General features: G+C 50.6%; 2 protein-coding genes across 15 annotated transcripts in view; one reads left to right on the top strand and one right to left on the bottom strand.

The window, feature by feature from the left end:
- The window catches only part of CTBP2 (C-terminal binding protein 2), a 157610-nt gene extending 146858 nt beyond the window's left edge, over nucleotides 1–10752 (top strand). For all 10 annotated transcript variants that reach the window (XM_064595425.1, XM_064595431.1, XM_045879043.3 and 7 more), the window contains 6 exons: nucleotides 2869–3075; nucleotides 5968–6182; nucleotides 6670–6800; nucleotides 7340–7467; nucleotides 7973–8090; nucleotides 9832–10752. In XM_064595425.1, coding sequence (XP_064451495.1) covers nucleotides 2869–3075; nucleotides 5968–6182; nucleotides 6670–6800; nucleotides 7340–7467; nucleotides 7973–8090; nucleotides 9832–10012 — 980 coding nt within the window. In that variant the 3' untranslated portion in view covers nucleotides 10013–10752. The remainder of the gene's footprint in view (nucleotides 1–2868; nucleotides 3076–5967; nucleotides 6183–6669; nucleotides 6801–7339; nucleotides 7468–7972; nucleotides 8091–9831) is intronic.
- Nucleotides 10753–12123: 1371 nt separating this feature from the next.
- ZRANB1 (zinc finger RANBP2-type containing 1) overlaps nucleotides 12124–20761 on the bottom strand; it is a 63631-nt gene continuing 54993 nt past the window's right edge. For all 5 annotated transcript variants that reach the window (XM_064595421.1, XM_045879034.3, XM_064595424.1 and 2 more), the window contains 4 exons: nucleotides 17568–17688; nucleotides 16199–16328; nucleotides 15870–16099; nucleotides 12124–14699 (listed from right to left, as the gene is read on the bottom strand). In XM_064595421.1, coding sequence (XP_064451491.1) covers nucleotides 14481–14699; nucleotides 15870–16099; nucleotides 16199–16328; nucleotides 17568–17688 — 700 coding nt within the window. In that variant the 3' untranslated portion in view covers nucleotides 12124–14480. The remainder of the gene's footprint in view (nucleotides 14700–15869; nucleotides 16100–16198; nucleotides 16329–17567; nucleotides 17689–20761) is intronic.

The following is a 20761-nucleotide window of genomic DNA, read 5'->3' as shown; positions in this document are numbered from 1 at the left end:
AGTTCAAACAGCGATGGAGAATATAGTTTTAACACACTGAGAGGGGGGCAGGGGGTGCGGTCCTCAAATGCTTCCCTGCACCCGTCTCCTCATCTCTGTGGGTCCGCCCCTTGCAGCCCAGGCTCTGGTGAGGTGTTCGTGTTGAGTTTCCTTGATGGGAACCAGGGAACTTCTTTCCAGGGAGAGATGGGAAGGTCTCCCAAGCAAAACTGGCCATCCCTCCATTTGCAGAAGCTCCCCACACAGCTGGCCTGGGCCAGGAGGGGGACCTCGTTTCCCTAAAACCAAAGGTGCCCCGCTCCCCCAGCTGCACGGCTGCCCTTGGCGAGGGGGCCCAGGCGGAGGAGATGCTGTTCCCAGGGGCCTGCCGTTTTGAACAATGGAAACGTCAGCTTCCATTCCAGTCAGTTTCCATTGATCCTGGTGCGTGTGGAATTTGGAGAAGGAAAATGGGCCTCTGTCCTGTCTCCTGATTGCACTCTGCAGATGATTCTGTCCCCAGACTTCATGCAAATGAGAACAGTGGCTGTAGGTGCTGCTTGTCTCCGGGGCCTGCAGTGTGGCCTTCCTGGGAGGATGCTCCCTTCCCAGTGCTCACAGGAGCCTTTGCATGAAGATGGCGGGCCCGAGGCGATGCTTGGGGTGAGAGCAGGGCGAGCTCAGGAAACAACTGTGTCACCTGCCTGGAGGAGTTAGAGGGATTCGGCCTCTGCAGTGTCTCCCCAAGGACCAGGGAGCCAGGGGGAAGTCGGGGGAGGTGGGAGGTTGCTGGGGGCCTCTCACCTTGTGAGCCTCTCTAGCAAGCTCCTTTATCTGGCTTCCAGTTCAGAAGGGGTGACAGCAAAGAGTGAAACCATTGACGGGAAGAGCAGCTCAGCCACAGGGCTCAGGCCTTGCGGTGAGGCGGCCGCAACTCTTGCCCTGCAGGTGCTAGAAGCTTCTCATCATGGCCTTTAGAGAATCGCCCTGATGCAGACCATGACCTCAAGAATGATTTCAAAAGAGTCCCACGGCAGGAGGGTCGTCAGGGCTTTGGGGTTTCAGAGGAAGGTGCCATTGTCCTTGGGGCAGGACGGTCCCCGGTGCTTCCAGCAGCCCCTCCTCCAGGTTTCAGTCTCGGGCCCCTTTCAGTCTCTGCAGCCGAGCAGCCAACATGTCAGAGTTCAGGGGTGCAGGCTGAGCAGTGTCCCTTTGCACACACACACACCCCCCCCCGGGGGTGGGCAGATGCGATGCTCTGTGTCACACGGACCCGCGTGGGGACCCCCTCCTCCAGCACGTCCCCTCCGGTCTCGGCTCCCAGGGCGCAGCTGGTCCCAGGCCCGGGGGGTCGGCTGGGTAGTGGCCGAGGGTCCACTGCCGGACCCTCCTGCTGGGCTCTGGCCAGAACACCTCCGGTTCCTCAGAGGATTGGAAACCATCACAAAACCCTGACTTCTGGCGCAGCCCAAATTCTAGGCTGGCCTGTTTCGCGTGGAGCGGGCTCCATTGTGGCTGTTTGCAGAACTAACTTCCAGCTCATGGAAGTTTCGGCAGCCTAGATCTGTCGGACACTTTGTCCCCCGGCAGGTGGCTGGGACCAGGTGGGACGATGTGCTCATGGGGGCTTTCCCTCTGAGCTGTCTGTCCTCCTGAGGGGGGTCACGGAGACCCTGGACCTCAGGGCAGCCCTTGTGGGGTGGTCACACAGCTACTAGAAAGGGGGTGCTCAGCATGGGGGGTCCTGTGGTCCTGTGTTCCCTCCGGTGAGCCACATAGGCTCTGGTGCTCTTGTCCCCACTGCCGGGCTTGAGAAGGTAGAGAAAGGCAGGGCTGCCTTCTTGGAGGCCCTGCCCCTTGTGTTCCTTGGGTCCCAAACCTGGGATTAAAAGGTGGTTTTCTGAGCTCGTCTGACGGGTGCCTGGATACCTATGTCCGTCAGAAAGCTGCTTGCCTGACAGGCCCCGTGTTCTCTGCCACAGCCCAGCCGGGCCCCCTGTTCCTGCACCCCTCCCATGTCTGGCAGACATTTGCGTTCTTCCCCCAAACACCCTCCTACCAAGGAAGGTCAGTGCCTAGCTCTGCCTGCTGGAGACGTGGGGTGGTTCTTCCAGCAGCCCCTCGGCCCCAGAGCCTGGGGGCCAGCCCTTACCAGCTGCCCCCCTAGCCCTAAATGCTCTTCCAGAAAGCAGGGCAGTCCCCCCGTCCGCTTGGTGTTCTTTTTGCCCGAGTAGGATCGTGGGCAGGGCCCACTGAACGGGCGTGGGGCTCAATTCAGGCATCAGCTCCGTCCTGGCCCCACCCGGGCCCGTGTTGAGGGGGAGGTGTTGGTTCCTAATTCTTCCATCTTGCCCTTTTTCAAAACGAGTGTTCACATGTTCATCACAAGAGACTTAAAATACTGTAAACAAGAAGCCAATCTCCGTGCCCCCAGCCCAGCCCCAGGAGGAAGGTCCGGAGGGTTCGCTGTGAGGAGTCTGGTCTTCTGGACACGACCCTGGGGCGGGGGGGGGGGTCTCTGCATGCTGGTTTCCTGCTGTCCACGGCGGACGCGGGCAGGCTTCCAGCCTCTTGGCTGCTCACCCCTCCAGCTGCCCACTGCTTGCTTCCCGAACACAGGGTCCAGAAGCAAAGGGTGGGTGGGATGTGGGGTGAGTGGGGGCCTGGGGGTGCGGTGAGCCTGGGATGGATGTGGGGGCTGGAGGCCCCTGAGCATCGGAGCCCGAGGGTCCATGTCTCCCAGGTGACGGGCAGGCCTCAGAGCCTGACCTGGTGGGACCACACGCCAAGTCCGTGGCTGAAGCGCCAGCTCCGCCTCCCTGCCCCTCGGCTGGGTGCTCGGGGAGCCTCGGGGGTCCTCACCCGGGGGCCGGGCCCTGTCCTCCCCAGGCATCGCCGTGTGCAACATCCCGTCCGCGGCCGTGGAAGAGACGGCCGACTCCACCATCTGCCACATCCTCAATCTGTACCGGCGGAACACGTGGCTGTACCAGGCGCTGCGGGAGGGCACGCGGGTCCAGAGCGTCGAGCAGATCCGGGAGGTGGCCTCGGGAGCAGCCCGCATCCGTGGGGAGACGCTGGGCCTCATCGGCTTCGGTAGGTGCAGCTGCCCAGCCCGCCCCCCACCCACCGGTGCTGGCGCGGGGACCCCCCACCCCCACCCCCACCCCGGCGAGGAAGAGCCCGGAACGGCCGGTGCCCTGGGAGCTGGCCTTCCCTGTGCACCGGGGGAGCCAGAGGCCGACAAGGCAACTGCCCCCTCTGGGAGTGGGTCTGCAGGGCTGGGTGGGGAGCAGGCAGCGCAGGGGAAAGTCTCCCCCGCTGGGCAAAGGAGGGGCTGTGTGCCCACCGGTTGCCCTGGGCGGGGGCTGCTGGAGTTGCCTTGTGGAGAAACCAGCAGGCTTGGGGCTCGAATGGGGGCTGGTGGCTGAGCCGAGATCTGGGCCATGGTCAAGGCCCAGCCCCTGGAGACCCTCAAATGCCAGGCCAAGGTGGCAGCAGGGAGTCCCTGAAGGATTTTGAGCCGGAAGGTGGCATGGCCAGGTCATCAGCTTAGAACGCGGCCCTATGAGCGTCCTAGGCGGGTTACCAAGGACACGGTGAGCTGTGACGGAAAGCAGCCTGATGACGTGGTCTTCAAAGCACACGGGCTCAGGGGGGCTTGCTTTACTGCTGAGTCTCAGCCCCGCCACTCGGCCATTCCATGACCTTGAGGAAATTCGCTGACCTCTCTGCTTGGGTGTCCCACTCTGTAGCTCGGGAAGGGCGTGATAACACATGGCTGCCTCTTAGGGCTCAGAGAAGGCACGAGAAGTAGGTGGGGTGGGTAGCAGGTGCTGGGCCTGGCTTCCAGAGGGCTCCCCAAGCTGTCACTCGACCCTTAGCTCAGAGCTGTTTCCAGAAAGCCAAGGGTCAGGACGCCTGGGATGGCCTCTGGGTGCCAGCCTGAACAAGGTAGAGGGAGCTGGGTTTCTTTGGGGAGGGCGCATCTAACTCCCCAGGGTGATTCAAGAGCGCAGGTGTTAGGGGTGATCACACTCTCGAAGGCATTCCTCTCAACGATTTACGAAGGAGTCCTCTTCACTTTTTCTTGAGTGGACGCTGCGAGTGACCATAGGCAACGCGGGGCGTCGTGTGGGGGCCGCAGCGCCCTCTGCTGGTGCCCGGGGCCTCCCGTGGCTCTGCGCAGTGGCCCTTGGAGATGCTGCTTAGAACATGGCACGTGTTCTTACCCCTGCAGCGGCTGAGCCCTCTGCCGTCCTTTGCAGTCCCGTGGTTTGAGCCCCGTTCACTTGAGACTAAGCCAGCACCGCCTCAGCCCCTGCTCCCCGTGCTCTCTGACGGTGAGGTCGCCTTGCTGCCTTTCAGGTCTGTCTATAGCCTTCCCAAGTGCAGACAGGACTCCGGACGGGAGGAGGCCTAGTCGGAGGCTGCCTGATGCCTCCCCCCGAAAGCGTTCGGTTGCCTGAGGCTTCGCTGAGAAGCAGCACCCAGAGTGGGGGGCGGCCCAGCCCTGAGCGTGGCCCCAGCCCGGGCTGGTGGTGGGATGGTGCTTGCGGACAGCCAGCCAGTGGCAACACTATATATATATATATTTTATATTTTTCAGGCCAAGACAATTGGCTTCTGCAAGGCTCAGTTTTGATCAAGTCAGTAACAGCATTAAGTCACTAGGTCTTGTAGAAACTTAGGAAAACCTCATGGCTGACGGAGAAGCTAATGAAAACACAAGGGTTAGGGGACTGATGAAAAGGAGAAACTGGAAAATCACACTCGGGCCCCGGCAGCCACAGCCGGGAAGCCCCATCTCCAGGCAAAGCGCGTTAGGACGCGGAAGTGAGGGGGGGCGTTCTTGTGTGGGCTGAGAGCATGGGGTCGTGTGTCCCATGCTGCAGGGACGTCAGGGGTGTCGTAGGCCCCTGGTGCTCTTCTCCAGCTTGTCACCTTTGTTGTGCCTGTCTGTCCGCTGGGGTGTGTGGCTACAGTTCCCAGTTCGCTGCCTCCAAGTGGTGACACCGAGGAGGGAGGACAGGAGGGATAAGCACGCACCCGTTGCCCTGCAGCTGGCCCTCCAGCCCGCAGGAGTGGGGGACAGTCCACCTCCACGTTGCCCTCGTGTGGGCTTCCTGTTTGGGAAGGGACACCTTCCCTCGTCTCCTCCTCCTTCCCCGGCCCCGTTGAGCAGTGGTTTCAGACAAAGACGATTCTGCACACTTCCCAGAGGAGCCCATTCAAGCATCACGCAAACCACTTTGTTTTCAAGCCGAAAACAGCTCTGGGAAGCTGGAGGCGCTAGCCGTGGGGTGCTGTGGGCTTGTGCAGATGACAGCCACTTTGGAGACCGGGAGGCCGTCCGGTCCTGTTAGGTGGTGTGGGCCACTAACCTGCTAGAGGGAGGGGCCTGGGGCTCCCCCAGCAGGTCAGAACCAGTCTGCATACCTGACCAGTACGTGGCTCCCCCTCCCCATCAAAGTGAGTCTCCCGCCCTGCAGGGGCCCCTTCCAATCCCTGTGCCCCTTCCGTGAGCAAACCCTGTGCTAATTGGCAAGAGAATGTTCTCTGTTACTGCCCTCGCTGTCTCAAGAAAGGACGCTCAGGTTAAGAAGCCTGCTGTGTACCCAGAAACCTCGGGGAGAGAGAAATGAGGATGGGAGACTGTGGTGCTGGCTGGAACTGGGGGAGGGGCACATGGCATTCACTAGAACATTCTCTGTAGCTGTATGTTTGAGAAGGTCCATCCCAGGAGCTTTAGCACGCACACACACACACACACACACACCCCGCTGCAAACAACAAGCTCCCCGCTCCTCACCCCTCACCCAGGAAGCCAAGGAGCCGTGCTGGCTGAGAGCATCACCCAGCTTTGGGCACGCGGTTCCCCTGGCAGCGGGGACAGCTGGGGCCCACACAAGGCGCGGCATCCGGAGCGCTGGGCGGCAGCAGACGGGACTGCGGACTCGCTCACCTGGACGCTCTCTCTCTGCACAGGTCGCACGGGGCAGGCGGTTGCTGTTCGAGCCAAGGCCTTTGGATTCAGCGTCATATTTTATGACCCCTACTTGCAGGATGGGATAGAGCGGTCCCTGGGCGTGCAGAGGGTCTACACCCTGCAGGACTTACTGTATCAGAGCGACTGCGTCTCCTTGCACTGTAATCTCAACGAACATAACCACCACCTCATCAATGACTTTACTATAAAGCAGGTAACTGGACATAGATACCCTCAGCCCCTGGAGACTTCCAACCAAACAAAAGGGGGGTAGGGGACGGGAAGTGGTCCGTGGACACGCGCGTGGAAAGGGAAGACCACCCCCAGGACATCAGTGAGGGGCCAGGTGAGGCCCTCACCTGGCCCCCAGCACGGGATGGGCCACATCGCCCCGGGACAAACGGGGGCTGGCCCAGGACCCAGCAGGGACCTGTCTCAATCAGGTTTGGCCTCCCAAGAAGCAACAGGCAGGTGACAGGCCACAACTCCAGCCTGCCCGCCTTATGGCCCTCTCGGAGGCAGCGCAGAAACCCCCCCAGCTGCCGCTGGCACCCCGTGCGCCCCTCCCCTGCCCTGCCGCACACGCACTCAACAGCCGGACCAGCAGAACTCCTCGGTCCGGGCCGTGGCTGGTTTCTTGAAACCTCCGGGCAGGTGCCTTCCAGCGTGGTGGCATCTAACGGCTTGCTTTCCTCCCACAGATGAGGCAAGGAGCATTCCTAGTGAATGCGGCCCGCGGTGGGCTGGTGGATGAGAAAGCCTTAGCCCAAGCCCTCAAGGAAGGCAGGATACGAGGGGCAGCCCTCGACGTGCATGAATCGGAGCCTTTCAGGTGGGTCTGCTGGGCTGCTGACCCGATCGTTAGCCGAGCTCCCGGCCTCACACCAGGAACTCACGGGCCCTGCTTCTAGCCCTGACCGCGCCCCACACTGTGACCGCGGGGCACGTCCCCGGAGAAGCGGCTCCTGGGGAGGAAACCAGAGACCTACAGCCTCTGCTCTAAGGGCTGTGCTGTACTTGGAGTGTAAAAGGGCCAGGGGGCCCACGAATGTCCGAAAGGAAGAAAAATGGTGTGTTGGTCTAGAGAGGAGCGGGCTTCATCTGTCCCCTGGACCGTGGGTTCTGCTTAGAGGCGGGCCCTGCCGATCCTCCGAAGATCCTTCCTCCTGCGTCCCTCATCCCTCCTGACACTCATTTAGAAGGTCTGATCAGTATGTTCTTGAATTCCCAGCCTTTAGGAGATGTACTAGCCACTGTTCTCTACACAGGTAAACTGGTCAGTGCGCTGCATGGCCACCAGCTCTCTCTTGGAGTAGGTAGGGAGCGATACCCAATTCTTCTCATTTGTTGTGTTTTTGTACGTTTATCTAGCTTTGCTCAGGGTCCCTTGAAAGATGCACCGAATCTCATCTGTACGCCCCACACAGCTTGGTATAGTGAGCAAGCCTCACTAGAGATGCGGGAGGCAGCCGCCACCGAAATCCGCCGGGCAATCACAGGTGAGCCCGCCCGCTGCGGCCCCGCCAGCCAGCGCCTGGCGGGAAGGACGGCCGGGGCCCTGCGGCTCAGCTAACGCGCCAGGGGGCTTACGGAGGCTTGCTACTCAGGCAGAGGAGGTTTTAGGGATCAAGTTGATTACGTTTGGAAGGAGCTGGACCCAGTTCATCCAAGCCCTGAACTCAATTTCAGAGGAAACGGATTCCTTTTCAATCAGCCAGCATAAGCGTGCGAAGTGTGGAGGGAGCCAGGGGAGAGGCTCCTTTCTGTTCCTGGGGGAAGGGGGGGGCTGGAGTGAAGAGCGCAGGGCACAGGCCCCGCAACGCTGCACCTTTTCTGAAAATGGAAGGGCCGGCCCTCTCATTCCAGAGTAAGAGACTTTACACTCAGATTTCCATAGTTCAAACACGGTAGGGGGTTCCCCCAGCAGCAGCTACTGAGCGTGATCTGTAACTCACTGTGACCTTAAAAAAATACGTCTGATTAGTTTTAATCCTCCTATTCCAGGTCGCATCCCCGAAAGCTTAAGAAACTGTGTGAACAAGGAATTCTTCGTCACAACCGCTCCCTGGTCAGTAATAGATCAGCAAGCAATCCATCCGGAGCTCAACGGCGCCACGTACAGGTGAGAAGCGGAATGGCACCGGCCTCGCTGGAGGGCTCCCCCGGGGAGGGGGAGGAGAGATGGGGAACCACGGAGTCTCCCTGCACCAAGTCTGCTGTCCTCGCACATGTGCCACTGCCCAGTTTCTGTGGAGCAAACACAACTCTTGGGATACAGCCTAGAATTGGGGTTCCTATTTGTAAGGAGCGGGAATTGGGAGTGCGTTCCCCAAAGGGTCTGAACACCGCGAGGAATCCCCCTGCATCCCCAGCCGCTTCAGAAGCAGGCGGCTTCTGCGTGAGAAGGTACCGGGAAGATTTTCAGGGGAAGGGCCTGCTGGTGAATTTGTTTGCTCCTTTGAAACTTCTGGCCCAGAGCCCACACAGACCCATTTCCCATGGTCTCTGCCCCACCATGGCTGGGCTCACAGGGAAATCAAAGTCCGGCTTTATAAAGGAGCTGCAGCCTTGAACTCCAGGAGGAAATCGCGGTCTGGCTTACTGTAACCCACGGTTGCCCCACCCCTGGCAGTATTCACTTACCGGCCAGATCATTGTCCCCTGGGGCCTAGCCTTTGCACTCCGCGATGCGTCGCGGTGGCCCTGGCCTCCACCAGCGCTCGCAGCCCTAATAACCGAAAATGGCTCTCGAGCTATTGCCCAACCTCCCCCGTTGTGAAGCACGGCTCTGACCACCGGGCCGGGGGGGGGGGGGGCCGCGGGGGGCGGGGGGCGGGTGGAACTGTAGTTGGTGGAGGAGGACCCACAGGTGAAGGCTCAGACTCTGAGGAAGTCATGCGGTTTTCTCCCCAGGTCTCGCGGCTTTATTTACATTTCGGTTTGCCGTCTTCTATTAATGTCCCACCCTTTTTTACCCTTTTAATAGTATTTCGGTATCATCACTTGAACCTGCCTCGGCCCCAGGTTCCTGTTCCTTATTGTTGGCAGCCTGTCCTTCCAAGGCCCCCTCTTAATTCTTCCCTTTGACAGACCAAGCCTCCCTGGCCCCTTGGAATGGGGCTTATGCTCGAGGGGCTGTAGCTCACCAAGTCCTGGGGAGTCCTCCGTTTCTGACCGACCAGTGAGCACTTGTACAGGGTGCGGGGCGGGGAGCCATGGGTCAGGGGTTTGAGAATGTGGAGAATGAGTCTTTTAATTCTAAAGCGCCTGCCTCCTAAGTCCCTTTTATCCGAGGCATGTTTCAAGACCCGCACTCGCATTTGCTAAGAGCCGCACGTCCTGTGGGGGGCTTAGTGCCACGTGTCCTTCTGCGCCCAGCAGCTCGTGTGCCCATGCGGTAAGGCCCGTCTTCGCCAGCTCACCTCTTCCCTTGCTGCCGCCGCGGTCTCGTCCCGCACCTCCGGCCCCGAGAGCACACAGCTAGCTCGCCTAGGGTCTGGTCTGTTGGGAAACCATTAAAAGCATCGATATAACCAATGAATACTTTCTAAGGCAGCCGGACAACCTGGGGAGCCTTTTTTGGTACAGAATGTTTCCCAAATGCAGTAGTGTCCGTGGACGTAATACGGGCTGTTCCTATGGTGTGAAAGCTACAGTCTGTGGCAGTGTTTTGATTGGACTACATAGATTTTGTTGTTTAGGAGTTAAATGTCAGAGTTTTAGATTTTTCATGTAGATTTCTCCTTGCCTTGGGGGGTAAAGTGACTAACCTATTTAAAAACAACAACCCCAAGTAGGCAGAGCCAAGGGCTCGGCTCCTCCCTGCTCCCAACTTACTGGCCCTTTCTCTGTGTGCTCCTCAGATACCCGCCAGGCATCGTGGGGGTGGCTCCCGGCGGACTTCCTGCAGCCATGGAAGGGATCATCCCCGGAGGCATCCCGGTGACTCACAACCTCCCCACCGTGGCACACCCTTCCCAAGCTCCCTCTCCCAACCAGCCTACAAAACACGGGGACAATAGAGAGCACCCCAATGAGCAATAGCAGAGAATGACGAACAGTCATCATTCAGATAAACCTGGGACCAAGAGACAGTGAAAACTAGATGAACTAAGAGAAGGACTTTGACCGTCTTTTTAACCGATTCCGGACCCACGCATCACTGACGCTGCAGGAGTTAGGAGAAGCGGGAAGCCGAGGCGTGGGAAGGCTGGAGCTGGCGTCTGGTGACGGAAGCGCTGAAAGACTAGGACGTGATTTATTAACGACCAACTTCTGTTATTGTGTGTTACGTTCTTCATCTGTGCATCCAATCACAAAGAATAAATAGATCCTTTTCCTTTATCAGCCCCTTGGGCACAGCAGGTCCTGAACACCTTGCTCTAGAATGTTGCATCAGGAGTTCCAAACGTCAAATAAAAAATACTAAGAGGAAATCCCCCTCCTATGACTCTAGTCCCTTCGGTCCATGGGGGCTGGTGACCTCTCTTGCTGATAGGAAGATTAAATTACTACAGAGAAGGGGGAGAAAACTGTGTGCCCGTGTTAACCACCGCAAGCGTACAGAAGTCTCTCTCCCATCTGAACTGCGTACTGAGCGGGCGAGTTGGTTGTGAATTCAGTGATACCCTCTTGATGATGCAAAAAAAGGAAAAAAAGAAAAAAAAAGAAAAAAGTATTAAGTTTCACAAGCTGTTTGTACTCAAATATATTTTCTCAGTTTCAGATCCTCAGCTATTTTATTGAGTGGAAAGTCTTGAGCTAAAAGAGTTCAAGAAAAATAATGTTGCATTTCCTTATGTCTCAGGAAACACTTTTTATGGTAACTTGTCAGATTGTCTATGAACAAACCCACTTTTTTAGACATTGATAAATCTTCTTTTCTTCACGTGATATTTTATACAAGAACACTTCAGGTGTGTTATTAGATGTGACTGATTTTAACAAATCCTATTAGATTTGTATCAACTAGTTACATGTTATATTCATAGTCTTTTGTGAATCATCGCCTTTTTGTTTAAAAGATGGCCTATTTTGAGCCTTTGTATAGGTACATTCCTGTTTTTGTGACAAAAAAAAAAAAAAAATCCTTTAAAACTGTCCCAAACAGAAAAATAATGGCTATCGGAAGTGTTTTGTTTTAGTGTGAGTTACCGCTACTGTGTCTGTTTATTGTAAAGGTGGACATTTAGCGTTCAGTGCAGTTTTCAATAAAAAGTAATAAAAATTTGTTAAGTTCTGAAATTCAAGTACATCTCACCCAGGTAAATGTTCTCTACTTGAGATGTTTTAAAGGCAAACTACATTCTCAATTAGCCAGTTTTCAACTCGTGTTCCTCCCGGGTTCGAAGACGAACACTTTTCCATCTGCCCATATGCAGGTGATTACCTATGATAGCTTAACCCAGAAATCAGAAAACCGCCCATTAAGTCCATCGTTATCAAATCATGACATCCTCAAGATGAAATCGTGGGTTGGAACTAAGTCGATTCAAGAAACAAAATTGGTCAAGTTAGAGAGTTTTGATTTTAATTTACCCAAAAGCAGAATTACCTGGCTCAAGCATTAATGCAGGAAGGGAAGTGAATCTCAAAATTCTTTTAAATGATATTTACAAAGAAATGTTGCAAAATAATTAACATCAGCCATTTCCATATGCTAAGAACTTTAAGTTGTTGATTTAAAGGATTTTCCTTCTTGAATAGCATTAAACCCTTTTGTTCTAGTGGTAGCCACACTATCAACCCATCCATCAGGTCCAATTCCAGGTACCCAACTCCCTGTCACTCCTTTCTCCTCCCCTTCCCATGAAGAAGACGGGGGGAGGGGCGATGATGGCACCTTCAAACATCAACCTCCTCCCTCATCTGAAGGTGGTGGCCCCATCCCAACCCTCCCAGAAAAATTACATTAAAACAACCTCCTATGGAAGAGGTGGAGCACATGGTTACTGACTGACCCATCACTCCAGGAAACGGAATGGGAGCTGAACGTCCTCGTTACGTAACCAGGATGTCCATGAGGGCATGACCACACATGTGCAAAAAGGAGATTCCCCAACTGCCTAAAGCAAGCAGTGTTCCCGTAACACAGATGGAGTCTGGGACACGGTGAGCCTAGAGTCAAAAACAAAAAGGCCAGTTCAAATCCATGGTGCACCTAGGTTTTGTTTAATTAGAACAGAAAACACCACACTGTATTCTCCCTAAAAAAGAACCATAAAGTTAAGTCCATACAGGTAAGGTAATTACTGTCCAGAGTCAACCAAGACCTCATCTTTGAGAAAGGACTGCGTACTCTATCTCGGGACAACAATTATGGCTGTTTAATAGTTCAAGAGCTTAACATAGCATTGATTCAACATTTTGGCCATTAGTGGCCAATCTGCTCTGAAAACCATTTAAAGCCCCATCCCTGTCTGGAGCCTAGGAAATGCAATGCTCTACCTTTCCCACAGGGAAGAATGCTGTACCCGTTAAACTAGGTGTGGTCAGGATCACTGATCATAAATAAATAAATAAAGAGGCACCTCAGGGGAAGCAACACTCAGCAGACCACCACACACAGGCTAAGTACTGAGCCTATGATTTCTGGACAGCATTGACTGCAGTGTAGACCATAGTGACTAGACACTTCTCTCAAACGTTTCTCTTTGGCTTCTTCAATTGAGAGGGTAGTTTTGCTTAACAGCAACTAGAATAGGATCTGTGCCCACTAAAGAATTCTTCCTATGTATAGAGAAAAGTTTATAGAGATGCTATGCTAAGTAGAACGACAGCCTTCTAAAAACTTAATTACTGACCAAAATGAAAGCCAACCAGAGAGTCAATTTGTAGGGAAACCTAGCCACTTAGAACAGTAACATTTACCATTATTACACCAAAACTCATTTATATGAAATCAAATTGCAAAAGTTTCCTGCAAGTTTTAGCATACAGCACAAGTGATCCTCTCATCCTGGGAATCTGCACTGTTCCGAGAGGGGAGAAGTAACTAAAGACATGACATCTCATGGGTGTTTTTCTATTTTTAGTATTCCAGCATCAAATTAGAGGTTGTGCACATTTCAAACACCATCTAAACAGAACTCAGAAAAAAACAAGAAGCAAATATTTAAAGGTTTTTCACAGCCTTTTCATCAAAGGGAAGGAACAGTGTGTGTGTGTGTGTGTGTGTGTATGGGGCTGCTTTCCAAATTCCTTGCCACATCAATAGTCTACAAAGTGCTTATCAGGACACTAAGTCTTTCATGTGTTCCTGAGATAGGTCTGAAATTTTTACCCAGTATTGAACATATACCTGAAGTGGTCAAATAATACTTTTTATAAAAAGATTTCTATCTAAGATTATAAGTTTTAACTTTTAAATAAGAATGGCCACAATTAACCAACATGCAAAAATTCTCAGACTACTCTGAGAAATTCATTATACAATGCATTTCCACCTTACTGCATTTTCAAATCTTTATTCTATACTTAACTGATTCCCAATGAGCCCAAGCAAAGGCATGCCTTTCTAACACGATTTGCTTAAAGCAGAGTTGATGATACAAGGAAGAATCCAAAGACCCTCTGCATGGCAATTTGGGAGTATAACATTGTCAATTGAATCAAGTGCGCAAATTTCACACAATTCATTTAGTTACAAGTGGGCCTGTACCCCAGGCTCTTCCCTAACTTACATCCCGGGAATGACGACTCACAGAGAGACTGCCGCCCGGACTCTGGGAAAAGAACCCTCATGTTAAGGGTGCTCTTCAAACAAATAAATACCTAAATACTGAAAAGGGGCATTCAGAAGCTTAAAAAAGACGAAATAATAGAAACCAAAACCCTTTCCAAAACAAGGGAATGACGTATGTATGAAGTTCACTCAAACAATTCTTACTTTCCTTGCAGTTTGTTCCTTAAAGATTTGACTTCGTTTTATTGGGCATGACAGGAACTAAATTATTAATAAAAGCTTGTTTTTATTTTTATGTTTTGCTGTGGATAATTTGTACAAAAAGTTTCCAAATCTCTAATGAGCTCTAATGAGACTCAACGTAAAGTGGGCCTTTTAAGATGGAAGTAGAATGCCAGGTTCTACTTCAAAAAGAGTATCTCAAAGGAACAAAGAGTCATCTGCCATGTGCTTTTGGAGGTGCCCGTGCTGGAAAAAACTTCTCAATAATATGAAGATGCTGGTACAACTTGTCCTATTACACAACTTCTTACACAACCACATGCGTTACATTTATAGACAGATTTACAATTTGAAAGGAAAAAAGTTCTGTCTTAATAAAATTAGTTTTTTTTTCTTTTTTTACAAACTGTAGTCCAAACAAAGTTCTCTGTCTCCTCACACAGCAGATACGTCATCTCCATTGGGTGTGGATTAGAAAAGCCCTTCCGGGCAGATCCTGGCAGATCTGGTTCCTTCCATGCCTTGCGCTCTGCTTGGAGCGTGCACCACACTAGCTTGGGGGTCGCCACAGAGTTGATACCCTGGTCTTCTGCTCTTTGATTTTTTTCATTCATCTTCATCATCTTCATCTTCCTCTCCATCTGACAGGGACGTACAAGGCCGGATCTGTCGGTAGCGGTCAAGCCATTTCTCTACCATCTGCGTGACCAGGGGGTGGTTCCGCCGCCGAGAACTTTTCTGCATGGCCACCAGCACACCCCCTTCGGTCACACAGCAGTCCAGCCACTCCCTGAGCAGTTTCTCTTGCTGTTCCTCATTACCTAGCTTTTAGAGCAATGTGAAGAAAAGGGGAAAGAATACCACAGATCAGAGACCTGCTAGGAAAAGTCTAAAGAAAACACAGCTGACAGGATTACTAACGAAAAGGTCAAAGCAACAAACTTTTCACGTGGTTTCAGTCTCTCATCAATTTTATGATAAAACCCAGTTTCCTACACTTAAACATAAAAACATCAATGGGAAAATTCACAGGAAAATCTCACAGGGGGAAAAACCACCTACTAATGAGTTAATTTGTTTGAAAGAACAGGAAAAACCAAATGTTACCTAATACACTGATCTTGGCAAAGAAAAGACTAGAAAAACAAAGTCTCAGCTTCAAACACATGACAAGGTAAGTTTATTCAGTAAAGTCTTTACAGAATGAAGTTATAAAAATTATGTTCTACTAATGTCCTGATTATAGAAGTTTTAGAACTACTAGTACATTAAATAAAAGAGCAATAGTTTTGTAAGAATATGGGTTTTCTGAGCGTGTTCTTTCTACACAGCCTCACCACCCCTGCCTGGTCGACACCTCCCTCGCCCCTGCATCTACAGCGGTCTCCTAGCTGGCGCTCCGGCCCCCACCACTGCTCCAGGCACCTAGTCTCTAGGCCCCACACCGAGCAGCCGGTGGTCCTCTACCGGACAAACGGGCCGTGGGCTTCCCCGTTTGCCCAGAGTCAAAGCCAAGGCTTTAAAAGGCTGTTGGCGAGCCCCTTGGCATCCCTGAGCCCCTCAACCCCCTTTCCCCACAAACCACACTGGGGCCCTGAGGTACCCTCTCCCTACAGCTCTCTTCCCCCATATTCTGCAAGACTCCCTGCTCTTGAGGGGCTCGTTTCAGGCGTCATCACCTCAGACGCCTCCCGTTACGGCCCAATTGCAATCATGAGCCCCGTGCCCCCCATCTCCCATCTTTCTAGTTTTTCTCCTCGGCAGCAGCCCCCCCCCCCCCCCCCGCCGCCGCCTCAGTTCCTGTCATGGCAGCATCTGCACCACACGACCACAGAGCAGCTCAGGAAAGGTACGTGTCACAGGCTGGCAGAGCCGAGGGCCAGGGCTGGCGGTGCGGAGAAGGCCGCGGGGCGAGGCATCCCGGGCCAGGTTGGGGCAGCATGACCATTTCCAGTGGTTCACCAGAGCGCCGCACCTCTTACCCCTCTTACTTACCTCCTGAGCAGAAAGAAAGTGCACGTGGAGCAACTTCCTCTCACTGTCGACCAGGGGCAGGAAGGTGATGGTGACGTCGTCGTCGGTGTGGAGGTTAGCCCCAGCACCCCGGTTGCCGTAGCCGTCGTTCTCCATGGCAACCAAAGCAGAAAAGTGGCCCCTTGTATAGCCCAGAGCGATGGGACTTTTCCAACAAAAACTCTGTTCCCACAACAAAGGCAAATAAACACCTGGAGGGAGGAAGAAAATCCCCGTGGGGTTACCCGATATGGCTGCAAGCTGCCTGGTGAGGAACAAGAGACCTAAAATACTCTTGAATAATGGCTTACCTTGAAACCGAGTATATCCTAAAGTTTCTCCCCGGAAACTCTTATAATATTTTACTCCATAAACTATAATTGGTCGTCTAAGAATATGTGCAAGTACAAAAATGTGTGTCTGTTCCAAACTTGCTCCAGGCTGTACGGAATAAAATAAAGAAAGCAATTTCTCTTTAAAACATTTACTGCCGCCCTGGAAAACTACTGTGCAAAACACAATGTTGCTCCCCTTCAATACACTAGACCAAGGCTTTTTTTTTCTTTTTTACTATTAATATTGCCAAGCTAAAGAAGCGTAAAATTCTTCAAACAGCAAAATCCAATGAAATAATAAAAGAAATCTGCAAAGTCTATGCAGACAAGTATCATTCACTATCCGATCTCAAGAACCCAGCGGATTTGCTTAAATAGTGATCCCAGGAACGAGAGATTCAGATAGCAAGGGATGCTGGAGTCATTCCATGGCCTCCTTGTTAAGTCACCTGTGAGAGTACGACCCAACAACGAGGTCCTCCCCAAGTAAAAAGATGAACTGTTAGTTCATACAAAAGTAAATGGCAAGAATACGGAACAGGTCTACCACCCGTCTATAGGGATGCCGACACCCCATTTTCAGGAAGTACGTGTCACAGATGTAAAACAGCCACTGTGACATTCACAGGGTTCAAATAAATGATGGTGCTTTCTGCAAAGAAAAGGAATGGTTTGTTGTGTGTATATTTGAACGTTCAGCATACTGAATGTGCTTCACAGTATAAAACTAGTATGAAAGCTAGAGTCTAAGAGGCACCACTCTACGTGATTCATTTTTCTAAAAGTTAATTCCCAGGTTAATTTTAAAGAAATCCTTCCACCTGTTGGCCATGGCACCTTCCCCCTGGCACACGTCACATGGAGAGAGAGCCTCGCGCAGATCACCGCTTCACCCTCCGGGCCTGACAGCGGAGCGCCACACAAGAGTGCCCGCCACCAGCTCAGTGATCTCGGTTCAGTGCCCTCTCAGACACAGAACAGGAGCTAACCAGGAGGTAGATATAACAGGCATAAAGCCACCTTCCTAAGAGGACAATATAAATGAAGAGCAATATGAAAAAAGTATAGAAGCGCCTGGAATCATCACAGTACGACTTTCATTCTGATCGTTTCTAGTCACTTAGTGTAAGAAACACGTTACTGCCTCTGTCCTGCAGCGTGGACTCACCTCTGGTCAAAGAGCTGACAGACAGCAGTCACGGCCAGAACCGAAGTCACCCAATGCCAAATCAAGCACTCTTTCGTGTATACAATGCCTCTAACATAGCTTACGCACGTAAATCCAGGATTTCGAGCATGTAGCCTACTTTTCTCACAGAAGCAACATGCCTCGAAGCATTCTTACCTGACTAGCAAGAGAGAGTATAAATGCCCAGTCTTCTTGCCACTGTTCTTCTCTCAAGGAAAAATGTAAACCAAAGCTCTGAGAATACCATGATTCCCAATCTTTCCAACGTGTATAAAACCTGAAAAAGCAAGACAGTAAAAAATAAGCCTTCTATAAATGTTCCATTTATTTAATGTAGTCTTTAAGCAATTCACGTAAAGAGATCAGCAATTTTATTAATTTTACCCACTTTGCACTATATCTTCAAATTAAAAATGCCTACCTTCTGCTAACAGACATCATTTAACACATTCTCACATAAAATTTCATTCACCACCCATCAAGTTTTCATCAAAACTTTAAACACTAGTGATGAGAACAATTTCAATTGTCTACTATTGGTTTACAAGTTCAAAACCCAAAAAAACACTCAAAATCATCTGAGATGCTGGATACAAAGACAATACATTTCTACATTACTGTATAGTATTCACTATTTGGTCATTGTATAAATAACTGACTAGAAATAGCCCATGTGTTCACAAGAGTATCAAAACCACTTCCAGAGCAAGGCCCTAATTCTCTTCAATTCTATGAAGGCCCAGAAAGATGAGGAAACTATCAAAGAGAAGCCTGAAGCTAGCAGAGGTTGGCTTATGAGGTTTAAGGAAAGCAGCTGTCTCCAGACATCAAAGTGCAAGGTGAATCGGCAAGTGATACAAAAGCTGTGACAAGTTTTCCAGAAGATCTAGCGAAGATCATGAATGCAGGAAGCTACACCAAATTTACAACAAATTTTCAATGTAGATGAAACAGTCTTCTCTTGGAAGATGATGCCATCTGGGACTGTCCACAGCCAGAGGGGAGAAGTCACTGCCTGGCTTCCAAGGACAGGCTGACTCTCTTGTGAGGGGCTCATCATGCAGCTGGTGACTTTAAATTGAAGCCAATACTCACTGACGATTCAGAAAATCCTAGGACCCTTAAAAATTGAGCTAAATATACTCTGCTCTATAAAAGAACCACAAAGCCTGGATGACCGCACATCCATTTTCAGTATAATTTACTAAATATTTTTAAACATCTGATGCCTACCCCTCAGGTAAAAAACTCCTTTCAAATTATGACTGCTCACCGACAACACACCTGATCACCCAAGAGCTCTGATGGAGATGGACAACCAGACTGTTTTCATGCCTGCTAACACAACATCCATTCTGCAGCCCATGATCAAGGAGTAATTTCAACCTTCAAGCCATTATTCCAAGTAAGCCTATAGGTGCCATATACAGTGATTCCTCAGACGGATCTGGGCAAAGGAAACTGAAAAACTTCTGGAAAGGATTCACCATTCTGGATGCAACTAAGAACATTCCTAATTCACGGAAAGAGGTCAAAATATCAACAACAGAGGTTTAGAAGTAAGTTGATTCCAACCCTCGTGGATGACTTGGAGGGGTTCAAGACCTGAGTGGAGGAAGTCACTACAGCCATGCTGGGAACAAGAGCGCTAGGATGAGAAGCGGAGCGTGGAGATGGGACTGAAGCGCTGCGAGCTCACACACAACTTGAACAGATGAGGACCTGCTTGGGATGGACGAGCAGAGTGGTTTTTTGCAATGGAATCTAATCCCGGTGGAGATGCTGTGAAGACTGCTGAGATGACAACAAAGGATTGAGACTATCGCATAACTTAGCTGATAAAGCAGCAGCAGGGGTTGAGAGGACGGACTCCAATGTTGAAAGGAATTCTAACTGTGGGTAAAATGCCATCAAACAGCATCCCATGCTACAGAGAAATCATTTGGGAAGAGTCAATCGATGCAGCAAACTTCGCTGTCATCTTAAGAAACAGCCACCATCACCCTGATCAGTCAGCAGCCATCAACTTTGAGACAAGACCCTCCACCAGCAAAAAGATCACGACTCGCTGAAAGCTCAGATGATGGTTAGGGTCTCTTAGCAATGACATATTTTTAAAATTAAGGTATGTGTAGTTTTTAAGACCTAATGCTATTGCACACTTGACTACAGACTGAACTTTTCTATGCACTAGGAAACCAAAGTTTCCTTTGGCTCACTTTATTACGATACTCACTTTACTGCAGTTGTCTGGACCTGAACCCACAGTATCTCTGAGGTATGCCTGTACATATTATACATCCAATCAGGTCACCAGCCAGGCCTGCCAGCCAGAGAGCTTTTTAATTTTTTTCAGGTGACCTCAAATTCTTCCTCTCTTGCATTATGCTTTTATCTATAATTTAGCTCTCAAAAAAGTGATTAAATTGCTTTCATTTTCAAATTCTAGAGAGTACTTTCATTGAATAATGTTTACTATGTACTTACTATGTGTCAGGCTACTGGAGGCACTAGATCTTCCACAATGAAACACAACAAAATCTCTGTTCTCATGGAGTTTATATTCTAATGGACTTCACATAATCCCTAAATACTGACAACAAAATTCACAACTAGTAAGTGCTCAAAAATTACACAGAGGAACTAGGGTAGTAAAGTTTTCCAGAGTAAGGCCATTATCATTATTGTGTGAGCATTCAATTAGGTGTTAAGAGGGGGGAAAAACGCATTTTAATTAATTTAGCTTCTTTTACAGCCTCAATTTTTCTCATTTATGATAACTGAGATGTATATACAGAACCAAGAAACTACCATAGGTCAAGACCAGTCACATACTTGGGTGGATGCCGGGTAATATTTTTTACCCGGCATCCACCCAAGTATTGTATATATATATACAGGATTCCCCACTATCTGAAAGTTTGCTTTGTACCCCTTCACCTTTACGAAAGACCTATATTAGCGCCTGTTTTTGCTAGCCAAAAAGAAATCTGAAGAGGATTTTCACTTCTACAAGATGGTAACTGCATCTTTGCTTTATTTATGCCAGTTCAACTGACAAAAGCTTTCCCAGGAATGCTCTTTCAGATAGCAGGGAACCCTGTCTACAGAAAGGACATTTCTGAGATAAGTGGAAGATATAATGTGGACCGTATATTGGATAACAGAGTCCTTGCTGATTTTCTTAGATTTGGTAATGAGGACTTGGCTGGGTAAGAGAATATCCTTGTTCTTCAAGATGCACAGTGAGACACTGACGGGGGAAAAAGCATTATGATGACTTAAACCAACTGGCAAAGGGAGGTGCTTATATATGTAGAGATGAAGCATATGTGGGTAAAGGTCAACAA

Source organism: Mirounga angustirostris, unplaced genomic scaffold, assembly GCF_029215605.1.
Source record: "Mirounga angustirostris isolate CCGP_5_RB_7025 unplaced genomic scaffold, mMirAng1.0.hap1 SCAF_6, whole genome shotgun sequence".
Taxonomy (NCBI): domain Eukaryota; kingdom Metazoa; phylum Chordata; class Mammalia; order Carnivora; family Phocidae; genus Mirounga; species Mirounga angustirostris.
The sequence above is the reverse complement of the archived record's forward strand: the minus strand, read 5'-3'. Positions and strand labels throughout refer to the sequence as shown.